Here is a 14,926-nt window from a genome sequence, read left to right on the forward strand (position 1 = left end):
AAGCTCTTAGACACAATCAAGTTCAGCTGTAGTTAAAAGCACCAAGTTACCTCTTCATACACACCAGATCACTGATGTCCTGTCTCGGCCAAGGTTAAGACAGGACATCAGTGATCATTGAGCATTAACATTTTTAAAATTTGAAGGTAACATCCTTTAATTTCTGAAAATGTCCCTATAAACTGTATGAATGTAGCAAAACAAAAAGAACCATCACCCTCGATGGGTCACCGGTGACATGGTGAACATTAAGAGACTAAACACAAAATCAAATCATAAAAACGTACAGCCAGTACAACTTAAAATCTGCTCTTTGAGCAGAGAGGGCTGTGGATTTTGTTCCACACCACTGTCAGAGTCAGTGTGCCAAATACAAAATATTAAAACACAAACAAAAACTGCAACAAAGCTAAATATGACGAAATGGCATCAAACAAATTCCAACTTAAGAAAATAGTTTGATACTCACAAGTTTTATGAGCTTTAAGCAACAATGCTGATGGTCATTTTGATATTTGAACATATATTTTGTAAAATTACAAAAAAGTCTTAAATAAAAATCTAATATTTAATTGAAACAAATTAAAATGTAAGTTAAAACGTATAAACAGCTATTTTGAAGCAAAACAACAAATTTGGATCATTTTGGCTTTTTTCCTTCCTTCAGTTTTTGGTGGATTACATTACAAATAAAATAAATAAATAAATAAATAAATAAATAAAATAACCATATTATTTTCCTAACACTGAAATAATATTTGACAGTAACTTTTTACAGCAGACTACTTCAATTTAATAAAAATGTGTCTTAATATTTATATTATTTATGGTTACCACATACAGATGCAACACCAATATAAAACTAATGTACTACATTGTGCTGCTAATTATAATAAGTTTTGTTTTGACTGTCCAAATAGTAGTATTTGATTTTTTTTTTAAATGCACATTAGGTTTGAAATTCATCACAGCAGGTCGCTGCCTATGAGAGGGAATCAGGAAAGTGAAAGTAAAACAGGGAATTGAACTTGACCAATCATGAATGCACTGAGGATGACTTATTGTTATTATTGTTGATTTATTGTTATTAGAAGCTGAAATCAGTTTGATTAACTGCATTCTTCCTTTGAACTTTAAATCAAAAGAGCAACATTTTAAAGTTTAGAAAAAATCAATTTCTGATGTATAACACAACCGTTGTTAGCTTTTCCCCCTCTCAAACATGACATTTACAAATGTAAAGATATCTAAACGTACCAGATACACCAAATATGTTGGGAAATCCCTACTTAATTTATATGAGACATACAACATGAGTTATTTAACATAAAAACTGTAAATATTGTAAGAAATGAAGACAAATGTCATGCAGTGGTTAAACAAAGAGTGATGCAGGTCAAAAGAGTAAAACTGCACTCACCATTTGTAGAGCTCTGTGTGGCTGCAGCTTTATTGGTTAAAATACGATTTGATCACAAAAGATTGATCAGTAAATTCCACATATGACGAAAAAAATCTGGCAGCAAAAGCCATCTTCTAGGACTCAAACTGAAAAGAGAAGATGTAAAAGAAGAAAACGGAGCCAGCAAATAAAGGATGAGAATGCTCTCTGCTGACATCTGGTGGTTCAACATCAGCACAACACATCTGAGTTTTCCAACTGCCTATTTGGAAATGTAAGTTATGTTAAAGTCGTCTTACACCTGGAAAGAAGTTTCTTCTGGTTTCAATTTCTGATTGAACCTGATTGAACTTAGGAGTAAGTGAACGTACAACAGCCTGTATAAATTAGCCCAACTTAAGTTAGCCGTTAAAATAAAAAAAGAGACCGCCTTGAAAAAGTGCAGCTTCACAGCATTGCCTTATTCCAAAAAGAACATTTAATTGCATGAGCTTTTCCAATTCCACGTAAGAGATCAGAGGTAACAGTGATAAAGAGCTGTAACATCCCAGAATGAGCAAAACAGAAGTTGGATGAGAAAGTCTTCAAGAGGTCTCAAACATCTTCTTCCTGTCAGCCTTGTCTTCAATGTTCTTGCGCCAGTCGCCCACCACCTCCGCAGGCTGTAGGACACAAACACAGCCCACCATCAGCGACAGTTAACGGTTTTTAGCTCTCTTAAAAACAACCAGCCTGCAAACACCCACCTCCTCCTTCATCTCCTTCTTGACCTGCTTCAGGTTGGCCCTGAGGTCCATGTTTACTGTGTGTTTGGAGCCCAGAAGAGCTTTAAGCATGGCGTCGGCACTCATACGCACTTTCTTCAGGGCAGGTTTCTTCACTCCGGCCAGCTCAATGACCTTCATCTTCAGTTCATTGATCTGAAGTCAAAAGGAGAGGCTCAAAGGCTGAACCGAGCAGATAAACACAGACCCATGCAGTATACCGCAGCAAAAAATCAGCTAAAAGGAAGACAGATGCACATAAACTCCACCTCTTTGTTGGCCTTTTCCACCTTGACCTGGGTGTCGTATCTCTCCTCATCAATCTTATCAATGGCCTGATGCAGCTTTTTGCAGACGTCCTGTCGAGAAAAAAAAAAAAACAGATACAGTTGTTGTCATATAATCAGGCCATCATGTAAGAGTGAGGTTATAGGCTGATGTTTTTACCATCAGAGCTGCCTGGTCTCCGCTCAGGTCGAGGGCGGCACAGTTCTCTGCGAGGTAAGCTTCTTTGGCGACAATGATTTCATCAGCTTCCTGCTCGAGCAAGTTAGCAGCGATTTGCAGCATTAAACTCTGAAAGAGGACGACACAGAGATTCCACATTATTACTGCTGTACGTTGTACTGTTGTTCTCCATTTGCTTCATTTACTTTTGGGGCCACTTAGATGCAGCGCTGATAATTTTAACTGAGTCTTACCTTGAGATGATGCCTGCGGCTTGACGTCATCTTCTTTCCCCTTTAATTCATAAAGATGTGACATATTTAAAACAAAATTCAAGTATTCTGATGTAAACTCTTCAGAAAATGCTGAATGTGATGTCCTGATTGGCTCTTTCAAAGTGTTTTACACAGAATAAACATATACTCACTCAGACATTGTGGCTTCCTTCAGGTTTCTGACTCTGGTAATAATCGGAAAAAATAAAGAAGAAAATGAAATCAAAGATTTGAGACAATGTAAGTAAAAGAAGAATACATTCAGTAAATTCAATTAATTTATTACCTCCACCAAGGAGGTCATGTGTTAACTGTGGACAATTGAAACATGACAAAAAGCCTTATATCTTCATACATGCCTGGTGTGTACCATACCATATAAAAATCTTAAATATCACACCACATATGACCTCTAACCTCTTCTTCAAGGTCAATAGATTGATCTGAAGATCAAAGTGATAATAATCCTATGTAGAGCTGTTTAAAACAACGTTTTCTGCTGCCTTTGTTTGTACTGACAGCATTAGGAATATAGGGAATGAAATATGGGAATTCTAAATCTATTCCAATTATAGTTTGCATCCAAACATCACGTCACCTCTGACCTCGCCTTTACACATTTCACATCTGCCTCGTCTTTATTTTTTACTGCACTACAAACTCCATAAAGTAGATTTAAAAAGAATAAAGAAAACAAAATGAATGTGAACGAAAAACAACAATATTCCCCAAAAAGTAAACACTGCCCAGAGCGTGAGCTGAGGTTTGGGTGCCTGTCAGTTACCAAAGATGGTTTTACAGGCTGAATAGTGGGATGTACTTAGTTTTTTCACAGGACTCTGTTATCTGGACAATGACATACAAGCCATGCTTTTCTAAATTTAGATTTGCTAATAAATTGCAACTTGTATGCTGGTACTAGGCGTAGAAATATGCGTTTAAAAGAATAAGTACATCACAAATACTCTTAAAGTTCAGTTTTGTTCTGCTCTTTTTCTGATATCTCCCTCTGGAAACTTCCCCTGACAGCCTCCACAGGAGGTTTGTGCATTTTTGGTCATTTAAGAATAGAAACTTCAGGGTGAATCTTGTGCCAGCTGGGCCACTGCTAATCCTGGCTCAGTGTCAAAGGTCAACCATCACATGTCGGAGAGGAATGCAATCCAAAGGGACAGCACTGAGATGTGAAATTATCAAACTATTAAAAAAAATAATTTAATTCATATTTTCTGTCATTTGATCACAGCTCATTAACTTTAGGACAACACCTGAATCAGACTGCTGCAGGCTTTTACACGTGTTGTTCATTCATTTTCACATTTGACTAATTATTTTACTGGCAGTGAAAATCACTCATTAACTCTGTGTAGCGACATTTTCTCTTTACTTTTGCCTTTCAGGTGAGCTCAGGTGGATGTGCCGGAAAGATAACGACGGTCTTGCACCATCTGATTTTTCTTTTCTTTGACCCCGCAGGCTGATAACTGTTTGAGTCAATTTATTTGCAGATTCTAATGCAGTTGAATAAAACTATATGTGCATTAATCACGAGTTAAGTGTGATGTTCAGTGTAAAAACGAGATAGAAATGTCTTTGAACCACTTTGGAAAACACATTTTTGAAATAATAAATCAGTTTCTTGTTTATTTATAAATATGGAAATCTAGTTTGTTTTTTTTAATCTTACAGTAGTTTTATAGAGATTTTTGAGACCATTGCACAACATAATGTAAGGGTGCAGGATGGAAAAACCATAATATATAAACCGGAAACCTCCAAAAAATATGAAAACTTTACTTACTACCTCAGTTATGATTGATAAATTCAGTAATTTAGGTAATTCTGTACATAATAATTTTCTTATTGAATACATTCATTCAAGATTTATATATTGCAGGTTTTTCAAGCTGTTATAAGATTAATCCGCACCAGACTCACTAAATTCTATTTCCTGTGAGGATCACCTTCACATTCAGCATTAAGTAAAAGAGTTTCTCACCTACAAAGTGATGATGAGGAGGCCTGCAGAGACTGGCTGAAGGGCTGGGACGCAGTGAGGGAGTCACTGATTAAAAAGTTAACTCTGTGGGGTATATATGGGCTTGGACGGGGGTTTGGCTGTTCAACTTTTATGGCCATGAGGAACCCTGAGACCGACCAGGCCAATCAGCTCCTGAAATGCCTTCATCCTTTGACCAGTCACCTCATAAATAGTCAATCCAAGGCGGTCAGCAGTCCTCCTTGGGACAGGTCAGGCTGACAGCTGGACATGAGGCACTCTGCACAGGGAGATAAGGAAATGATGAGACTTAAATCATACTTAATATGACTTAAAGTTTGGGATAATTTCTAGTTTAGGGCATTCAAAAATCTGCAAAAACAGCTGTGACAACGTCAAGAAATCAAAACCGAGGGGATGCAAAGAGATAAATTTAAAAAAAAAAAAACATTTATTTTGGGCATCAGATTAAAGCATTAAATATTTGACATGGAGTCTGTCCACACGGGCTTCAACCTTCACTATGTTTAAGCAGTTTGGTGATGTATATGTTGGATATATCAGAGATTCTGGACGTTTTTTGCAATTATCTACAAAATGAAAGAATGCACTTAAACTGCACATACACCCTTTGTCATTAGGAGTGCTTAGCTTTAATAATTCAGAGATTTGTGCAGAAACATGCTCCAAAATAAAATCAGAACTTCTGTGATCCACAGTGTCTGCTGCTGGATGCAGACATTATAAAGACGTAACTTGTTTTTTACATTTTTGAAATACTCACGTTAGATTGACAGCAACTGAAAATAAAAGAGAGAAATTTTAGAAACTGCAATAAATAGAAACAGTGACCATTTTCACATGAAAGGCAAAGAGAGATAAATATAATAAAAACTGTGACTCACCTGAAAATGTCCATTTGATTGTGGTTTTGTAATCAACACAAAAATCCAACATTTTTAGTAAAAAAACAAAAACAAAAACAAAGAATGTCTTTAAAAAAAACAGCAGGAAGTTACCCATCCTGTTCAGTCAGTTAGCATCATAGCCAAAAAACCAAAGCCAAACTCAAGTGTTTCAGAAGTCATGGATCAGTCCTTCCAGATCTGCTTTAATAGACTGAAAATCTTAATTTTACTTTTATTTGAAACATTTTGCCTGGATACATTTTTATGAGTTGATGGCGTTTGCAGAGGACTACAGATAGAAATATTTAAAGAAGTCCAGTGCAGGAAATCCTCTGCTGACCCCGTGTGGTCAGAGGTGTGTATTATCTGTTCTTCATCATGTTACTGGAGATCTGAGAAAAATCTCAGATGTGACTTAAACTTAACTGTTTATTTAAAGAGCCATACTGAATATTTATAAGCAGCATTCATGGCTGACTGAGGAGTATATATATATAGTAATAATTAAGAATAAACACTCTACATATATACAAAAGGGAAGCTTTGAAGTATTCCTGTATTATAAATGTGTATGCAGTTCTATGGTGTAATGTTCAGATGTATAAAAAAAATTATGAATTTTAATTTTTCAATTCCAGAACTGATTTTTTTTAAATATTGTTATATTGTCTTTTTGTCACTTTTTGTAGACTGTATCTAAAAATGGTCACACAGAGGTTTTATCTAATATATGATAAGTGTAGAGCATTCACTAAAGTTTGCATATCTGTTTTTAACAATGAAGCTGTTGTCTGATAAAATCAATTCAGTATTGCAAAGTGTGTGATTCTAGGTTACTCCTTTGAACATAGAAGGGCTCTAATCCACCCAGCGTAGATCCACTGTCCATCTTTATATACAGGGGGAGGGGCCTGTATTTTCTAAAACCTATGAAATGTGAATTACAAAAGGACAAGATAAAGTTCACTTTTCACAGCTCCCTGAAAGCACAATAACTCCTTCTATATAGTGATAAATGGCTTTTCCAATTGCAAGTAGTCGACGTGACTGCTACACTAATGATGCCGTATGATGGATATTGTGTCTTGTCCCTCACTGACATGCACAGCACTACAAACAGCACCTTCAAACAGAACTCGTTAACAATCAGCTGCAAGTTCTTGTTTTCAATTTTTAAACTTTTTTTTATGTAAAACTTCACTTCAACATGTCGTCATTACAGAAAAAAAGTTTGCTTTAATCATGGACAAAAACACAGAAATACAAGCTCAGCACTGTAAAGTTTGATCACAGTGTGCTGTGCACTCAGTTTGCAGTGTTGTGCATCACTGAGTCAAAGACAAAATATCCAACGACAGCAGGGGTAGGAAATTAAATACATTTATTACAAAAAGTCTAGGAGCAGGAAGTTGCTAAAAGTGAACATCAGTACAGACAGAAACAGGAAGTTACACTGACAAATAAAAGTTTAAGCAGCTTTTACCCTTTGAATACAGTTATACAAATGTACAATAACAAAGCAGGCTGAAACTTACAAATTTAATGGGAAAATGGGTTTTTCAATTCAGTGTGCAATGCCAGAAATTCCAGAAAAAGTGCTAACATCCCAGAACAGCTACAAGAGCAGCGAGCAGTTCTTTAGGAGGCCTCGAACATCTTCTTCCTGTCAGCCTTGTCCTCAATGTTCTTACGCCAGTCGCCCACCGCTTCTGCAGGCTGCAGGAAAAACAGTGACAGCCAGAGACAGTCAAGACTTTCTAGCCCCCTAAATTAATCCATCCATCCATTCGCTTCCGCTTATCCTTTTCAGGGTCGCGGGGGGCGCTGGAGCCTATCCCAGCTGTCATAGGGCGAGAGGCAGGGTACACCCTGGACAGGTTGCCAGTCTGTCGCAGGGCCCCCCTAAATTAATCTTAAATTAAATTATTAAATGCAAACACTCACCTCCTCTTTCACCTCCTTCTTGACCTGCTTCAGGTTGGCCCTCAGGTCCAGGTTAACTGTGTGTTTGGAGCCCAGCAGAGCTTTCAGCATGGCATCGGCGGACATGCGCACTTTCTTCAGAGCGGGCTTCTTCACTCCAGCCAGGTCGACCACTTTGATTTTCAGGTCATCGATCTACGAGCGACCAAGCAGTTTAAAGGTGAAACCGAGTCGAAAGCAGAGCAATGGGAACGCATTTAGAACCAGCAGCAAAACGCTGAAAACGCTTTACATTTTGCATGCACCCTACATGGGTGTTTGATCTGTAATGTGAGTTTATCACATCAGCAGTGTAGGAGGGGCTCTGCTTATGAAAACTAAACTACTACTACTTCCAGAATGTCTGATTCATTTATTTATTTATTTTAATTCGCTGAAAACACAAATATCTCCGGCTCTGCCAAGAATTTGCAACAACTTTTGAATATGAATATTAATTAATTGAATTATGTACAAAATAAATCAAATGCAGATAAGTAAATAAAGTGTTAACATCGAGTGAAATTTAATTCCTGGGTGCGACAATAATTTCCAGCAAATTTCGTCAATGTATTTTTTTGTTACTTTATTAATTATATTTGAATGTTAAAAATAAAACGCTCTGTTAATCAGTATTAATGAGAAATCTCTCAAACGCTGCTTCACTCATAAAATGGACACGTCATGCAACTACATTGTAGGAAATATCAAGAATAAAGCAGACATTGTGTGGAGGAAATGATGGTCAGAGCACAAAGAGAAAGTCAGAGCACATACAAGTGAAACAGGGGCAAGAATTCGTGCAAAAACTGAATGATATAAAATGATTTGTGCTTATCCAGATAACTTCAGGATTAAACTTGGTTTTTAGTATTACTTTCACTTCCTGGGGTACATCACCATGGTAACTTACACCGCAAATCTAACGTGCTCCGTAGGAGGTAATGTTCTAGATTTCAGACTAATAGATATTTTTTAAAAAAAACACAGATTGGTCAATTCTAATGAAAATAACATATTTCTGAAAGACCCTTGACAAATGGAAAGAAATATTGATTTTCAGGTGCAACTTTATTATTATTATTTTAATTTATGATAATAATATGGGACATCTATTTATATTTGTTGAAATTCAAATTTGTATGTAGATCAAACATTGAGTTCAATTTGTTCTTTATATTTCGTCTCTATTGGCTCTCAGAACATTAAACACCATCACAGCTGCAGCTGAACAGATTAAAATTAATATTGTCTTTAATACTCTGCTTCAAATAGGCTTTTAATACAGTAGCCCTGTTCTAATCTTACCAACCCTATTACAGTTGCTGGTATTACAACTAACCTTTGTACTTGATGCTAACTCTTGTGCAAATCTTGCGCATGAACGAAGGTGAAAGAACAACAACGCTGCCTTCCTGTTTTGTTTGCAACTATATCATACCGGGTCATTTCAAGATTAACACATTGTGTGGATGTGAAAAGCTGTCAGTCTGTTCTGCAGAGCAGGTGGAAGTGTACCTCTTTATCAGTCTTGCCCACTTTGATCTCCAGGTCGTACCTCTCTTCATCAATTTTGTCGATGAGGGCGTGCAACTTTTTGCAGGTTTCCTGAACCAACAGACACATGCAATGTTTTGTTACTTAGGACTCGTCTTTAGTGAGAATATTATAGCTACAAATATCCTCATTAAATAAATATTATAAATAAGAGCTGACAAGAATTCTGAAATCCTCAAATAAAAAGAACCATCATCTGCATACAATGAAATAATAATAAAGGGAACATAAAGAAGGATATTTAGAATGATTTCTATTCAGCAGCTTTCAGTTGAGCCTCGACTCTCACCATGAGAGTTGCCTGGTCTCCACTCAGTGCAGGAGGGGGGCATTTCTCTGCCACGTAGTTCTGTTTGGAGACTGCAATTTCCTGTTTCTCCTTTTCAATCCAGTTCGCCGCGATCTGCAGCATCAAACTCTGCAGGACAGAAAAAAAGTCAGTAAGTCAGTCAGTAAGTGAAAGTTTCCCTTAAACCTGCATACTTTAAAATGTTCAGCAGGGGGAAACACCTTTGGCTGTATAGAGGTCTATGGGAAACTAGTCTTTGAGTCAGTTGAGCTGTGAAAACACTTTGCTGTTGCGTTTATGGTTTATCTGTTAGTTTTAACACTTGGAATATAGCATGAAGTTCATTTTGTCAATTATAATCGTCATCAGTATGTACAAAGATAATAAAGTAGGGTTAGGTTCATAATATATTGGCCTATATTAGTTATTTGCCAGTATATGAGTATGTATGTATGTATAATGACGGATAAATAAAAATGTAAAAAAATAACAAAGGGACAGGACACCAACAAACTATCCAAACAATGTTGCATAGTCTGTCCACCAGAGGACGCTGTGTAGCTAAGTGTTGACAACAGGTGGTTGGAAGACCAGAAACCCCACCAGCTGATCTGAGCTGAGTTGGGGAGCACACAAAAGACTGATCTACTGCTTGTTGTGACAATAAAGAAAGATTACTTTTCAACTACATTGTCATATTATGTTACTAACTCATAAATAACTAGGGATGGGTACCGGTGTCCGGTGACATAAACGGTAGTAACCAGACCGAAAAGCAGCGCACATTTCGGTGCTTTATTTCGGTGCTTTTTTTTTCCTGAGCCAATTCTAGCCAATCATTTTACGTTTCCGAGGATAGTAGGCGGGGCCAGGTACGTACGTTCTTTCAGAGCAGAGCTACAGATTAAAAATGCCCAAGGCAAAGCGATCAAAAGTCTGGCAGTACTTCTCAGCAAAAGATGCAAACTCAGCAGCCTGCAACAAGTGCTTTAAGCTGATACTGTGATACTGTCAAAGGAGGTAACTCCTCAAATCTGATGAAACACCTGGCGACGCATAGCGGGTTTTTTTAAAGCCGAGAAATTTGCCGTGTTTGATAGCTTGCTGCGAGACCTCACACCGTGCACATCTACTGCGGGTGTGGTGCCTGTTAGCGGACCTGGAGTTAGCAACATCCCCCCAAAAGAGTAGAGTCCTGGCCCCTAGCCCTGTCAGCGTAGCAGAAATGATGACGGATGATGATGGCAGCAGCAGCCGTTCTCCTCTGCGTGAGTAGCTTCATGTTGTTCGTGTGTAATTAACGTTGAGTACGCTAACCACATTATTACATTAATGCATGTAAGGTGAACTAGCAAACACCGTCGTAGTTACATGCGGCTGTCTTCTTTGTTTGATGGCAGATACTCCCTTCACCCTGGCCAAAAAGACTAAAATGACCAAAGAAAAAGTGGAAAACAGTTAAACATGAGAGGTTTTTGGACAAAGTTTGTGTTTTTTCCATTGTTTAAGCACTGCTTCCAGCCAAGAGTGAGACCATATATGCCCTATAGCTGCAGAAAAGGCTAACATTGTTATCTTTTACAAAAAACAGCTGAACATGAGAGGTTTTGGACCAATTTTGTGTTCTCCATTCTTTAAGCACCGGTTTGAGCACCGTTTAAGCACCGGCACCGCTTCAAAAGTACCGGTTTGGCACCGGTATCAGATAAAACCTAAACGATACCCATCCCTATAAATAACTACACATAAGTATTAGGTAACCCCTTTTGCTTAATGTAGTTGACGTTACAGTGTCTACTTCCATCTTTTATTTCCAGTCGATGCAGAGAACATGCCAACTTTCATTTTAAAGTAATAAAACAGTTCAAAGCTCATCAAGACTGCAAGCGACATACCTTCAGATGATGCCTGCGGCTTGAAGTCATCTTTTTTCTGTGAGGTGTGAGCACAACAGTCTCTGTCACAGCTGTCACAGCAGTAATTCAAACACAGGTAAAAGAAACTGCCTTAAAGTTTTTTAAGTTTTCCCTCCTAATTTTCTTCTTTGCACTTTCATTTCTGATCATTTTCTTTCTTTAGTCTGTTTGACCTTCCCTCATTCTTTTTCCCTGTTTTTGTAATTCCTCTAATTTTCTCCTTTACTTATTTCCTTCTTTCTGCTCTTTCCTGTATTTTCCTTTTCATTCTCACCTCATTTTGTTCTCTTTTCTGCTTTTGTTATTTCTTCCTTTTTTAATTCCTCCCTTTTTTCTAAATCCTCTTTTCTTCTGTTTTATCTTCTTTTTTTTCCACTTTTTTCCATCCTGCTTTTCCTTCTTTTGCTTCTCCTTCCTTTTTTTCCTCTATTAACTTTTACTTCCTAAGTAAGATCCATAGTAATCTTATGTTCTTAACTTTAAGTGTTAACTCAGCATTTTCATTTGATCCAATGAAGTCCAGTAAAATACTTCCTCCACTAAAATCACTGATGTATGATGAAGAGACAGCACTTACTCAGACATGTTGACGGTTTCTTTTCTTCACAATCTGTTTGGAAAAAGAAACAGAAGAAAAACTCATCAGGATGGAAACATATGAGACATCTCCTTTGTATGAAATATGATCTATTCAACCAGTTGATGAGCAGCTGAGTGATGACAGAGCTAACTTTGGGGTTGGGGTCAAATGTGGCCACTGACGCCTGTAATAAGCTCCTTTACAGGTGTTCATAACTAAATATCCTTGGGGAGTTAACACTTCAATTCCTTTCCCAGAGAAGAATCTTTCCAACAGAATGTGCTGCGGCAGCGGCTTCGCGGCCAACACCAGCGAGTAAACACACCCCAATAACAAACCCGTCTCAACAAGGCAGCCGGTCCCAGAGTCATGTTTCAGAAGATATTTTTAATGAAAATAACGCACAGGTTTAGTTTTCCAGATGAAATATGACACAAAGAAGCTAATTTAAGGCAACAAGGTTTACAGTTTTAGGCTATAAAACTTCTAAAACTGTAAAACAAAAAGAAGAAAAAGGGCACTTTTATATTTGTCCAGTCCACAAATCAAACTGTAAAACACTCAGAACCAGCTCAATGCTTTACCCATCAATATACTAAAAAAAAATGTAACAAATCATTACATTTTGTGATGCTTAGAGCAGAGTGACTTCACAGCATCACAGCTTGAGAAATGTTTAGCAGTGGAGCACAAACAGTCAAAAAGTTTTTATATGATAAAAAACAAAAAAAGGAAACAAATATCCATCATAAAACTTCATTTTTCCCATGTTTTTTTCTTCCTTCCTTCAGAACATGTAGGAACGCCCGGACACAGAGCTCAGGTTTAAAAACCTTTCAAGTCAAGTATTAAGGAAAAAGCCATAAAAAGTAACTCCATCAGTTTTTGTATTTATAGCTCCACATGCAAAGATCCTGGTCTTTAAAACTCATTCAAACAACAAAATGCAATAAAAAATTACTCTGATTTTACTTTTAATGCTTCAAAAATTGTTTTTACAGAGAAACATACAGAAAAAAGAACAGATATTCCCAAACATTAACCTGTAAGACACATCGCAGTAACAACTGTTCTGATTATTTTAGGAAAGAAAAGTAAACTTGTTCCATAAAATGCTTTTCAGCATTTCCAGCAAAAGAAAACTCTTAAACTAATCTTGAAATCAGCAGAAATATCTCAGCTTTGTTTTTGCTTTCTGAAAGAAATTAAACCTCTAAAAAAATTAATCTAATGGTTCAATGGTCAATCTTTAGATTTTTTTAAGTCTAAAGATTGACTTCTGCAGATTGCCAAAACTTTATCCCAAACTTTATCCCAACTTTCCAAAACTGCCAAATGTGCCCAAGATGTAGAAACCTTCATAGAAAGTCAAAATCAAATGAGAGCATCGTTCAGCCTCTGCAGCCCTGCTCAAACACACAGCCCTCAGATCACCCTGGATCACGTTTCCCTTCAGTTATTAACAAACCCCAGAGGTCAGGACTTTCATCACCTTAGCGCTTTCCCCCAAAAGATTCCACACAGCAGCGGTTTCATATCCGTTTACCAGCTCTGTGCAGACATGCAGAGAGAGGAGGAGGAGGAAGATAGGGAAACTGGTCTCACCTACGACGAGACGGAAAGTCCAGGAGGAGGGCAGCAGTGGCCAGTGGCAATGGGAAGAAATCATCCCAGGGGTGTATATATATGAGGTATCAGATATGGATATGGTGCTCCTGTTTATGGAAATGCAGAATCCTCAGACCAATCGGCCAGCAAGATCCTGAAATATCATCAACCCCTTCCAACTTCACCCCATAAATCAGGCTTTATTGAGGAGGAGCCTGATTTCATTTTAGGACTTTGCTCGGTGCCACCAGGATGCTATAAAAGGGAGGAAGAGAAGGATGATGATGATTCACATTTGATATGAAACTATCAGAGTCCAAACATTTCATTGGGTGATCATGGGACTGCTGGAAATAGAGGGACAGTAAAGGCATTTTTGGTTTGTTACTGAACTGAAGATGCTCAAATCCAAAAACTTGGTAATAAGTTGTGGATACATAGATAAAACAAACTTTTCAGGCTGGTTTTCACTTTTGAGTCATTAAGGGTGATTTTTGTTGTTTGTTTTTTTACATCACTACAAATTCTCAAGCAGCCAACACCCCTTAGTTCCATTTAAGTCCTTTAAAGATTTGACCTAACTGTTCTACACCAAGTTTTACAGGTCCAACATGATTGGTTAAATATGTCAAACCTCTTTGGATTCATAGATTCTAAAAATGCATTGAATTCATGCTTATGAGTAATTTACATCAAAGTCTAACTGTAACTATATCTATGTGATAGTCAAGAAGTCACTTTGTCTTCAGGAGTCCTAAAGTGTCAGAACTGGATGTGCCAACATTGGAAACATGAGCATTTTATCACTAATTAGAAGGAACATTTATCACAAAGCACACACCCTCTGAAGCTGGCATGAACTTAAATCTCAGCATCTCCACGTTGTCACCTCCATCTCCACAGCTGCCTGACTTGTCTGAACGCAGGACGAGGCTACAGCCTGGTTTTCACGCTAATGAAAAAAAAAAGCAATTTAATCCTCAATGGACCAAAATAAAGATGTAGACATTGCTAATGTGGGATGATATCTCTTGTTTGGGCTTACCTTCATGTACCTTCTGAAGAGGAACATGAAACCAATTCCTAAAAGACAGAAGGGATGTGGTTTTAGTCTAAAAGCTAAAACTAAGTTGAACGTAACTTGAAAAAGGTGTGAAAAGCTTATCTGGGATTCTACCGGCGATCAAACTGAACGCTGCGATGAATGAAGAGCGCCGAG

At 37.5% G+C, this 14,926-nt stretch overlaps 1 protein-coding gene across 1 annotated transcript; it reads right to left on the reverse strand.

The window, feature by feature from the left end:
* Positions 1–1,933: 1,933 nt before the first annotated feature.
* LOC116325244 lies at positions 1,934–13,779 on the reverse strand. Its single transcript, XM_031746081.2, has 14 exons — positions 13,705–13,779; positions 12,097–12,129; positions 11,499–11,535; positions 9,604–9,732; positions 9,276–9,365; positions 7,740–7,913; positions 7,443–7,511; positions 4,888–5,054; positions 3,041–3,073; positions 2,868–2,907; positions 2,614–2,742; positions 2,436–2,525; positions 2,149–2,322; positions 1,934–2,064 (listed from the first exon to the last, which is right to left on the reverse strand). The coding sequence occupies exons 2-14, from the start codon at positions 12,102–12,104 to the stop codon at positions 1,987–1,989; spliced, it is 1,218 nt and encodes a 405-aa protein (XP_031601941.1). The 5' UTR covers positions 12,105–12,129; positions 13,705–13,779; the 3' UTR covers positions 1,934–1,986.
* Between the last annotated feature and the right edge of the window lie 1,147 nt (positions 13,780–14,926).

The sequence above is a fragment of the Oreochromis aureus genome, linkage group 7, assembly GCF_013358895.1.
Source record: "Oreochromis aureus strain Israel breed Guangdong linkage group 7, ZZ_aureus, whole genome shotgun sequence".
In the NCBI taxonomy this organism is placed as follows: Eukaryota; Metazoa; Chordata; class Actinopteri; order Cichliformes; family Cichlidae; genus Oreochromis; species Oreochromis aureus.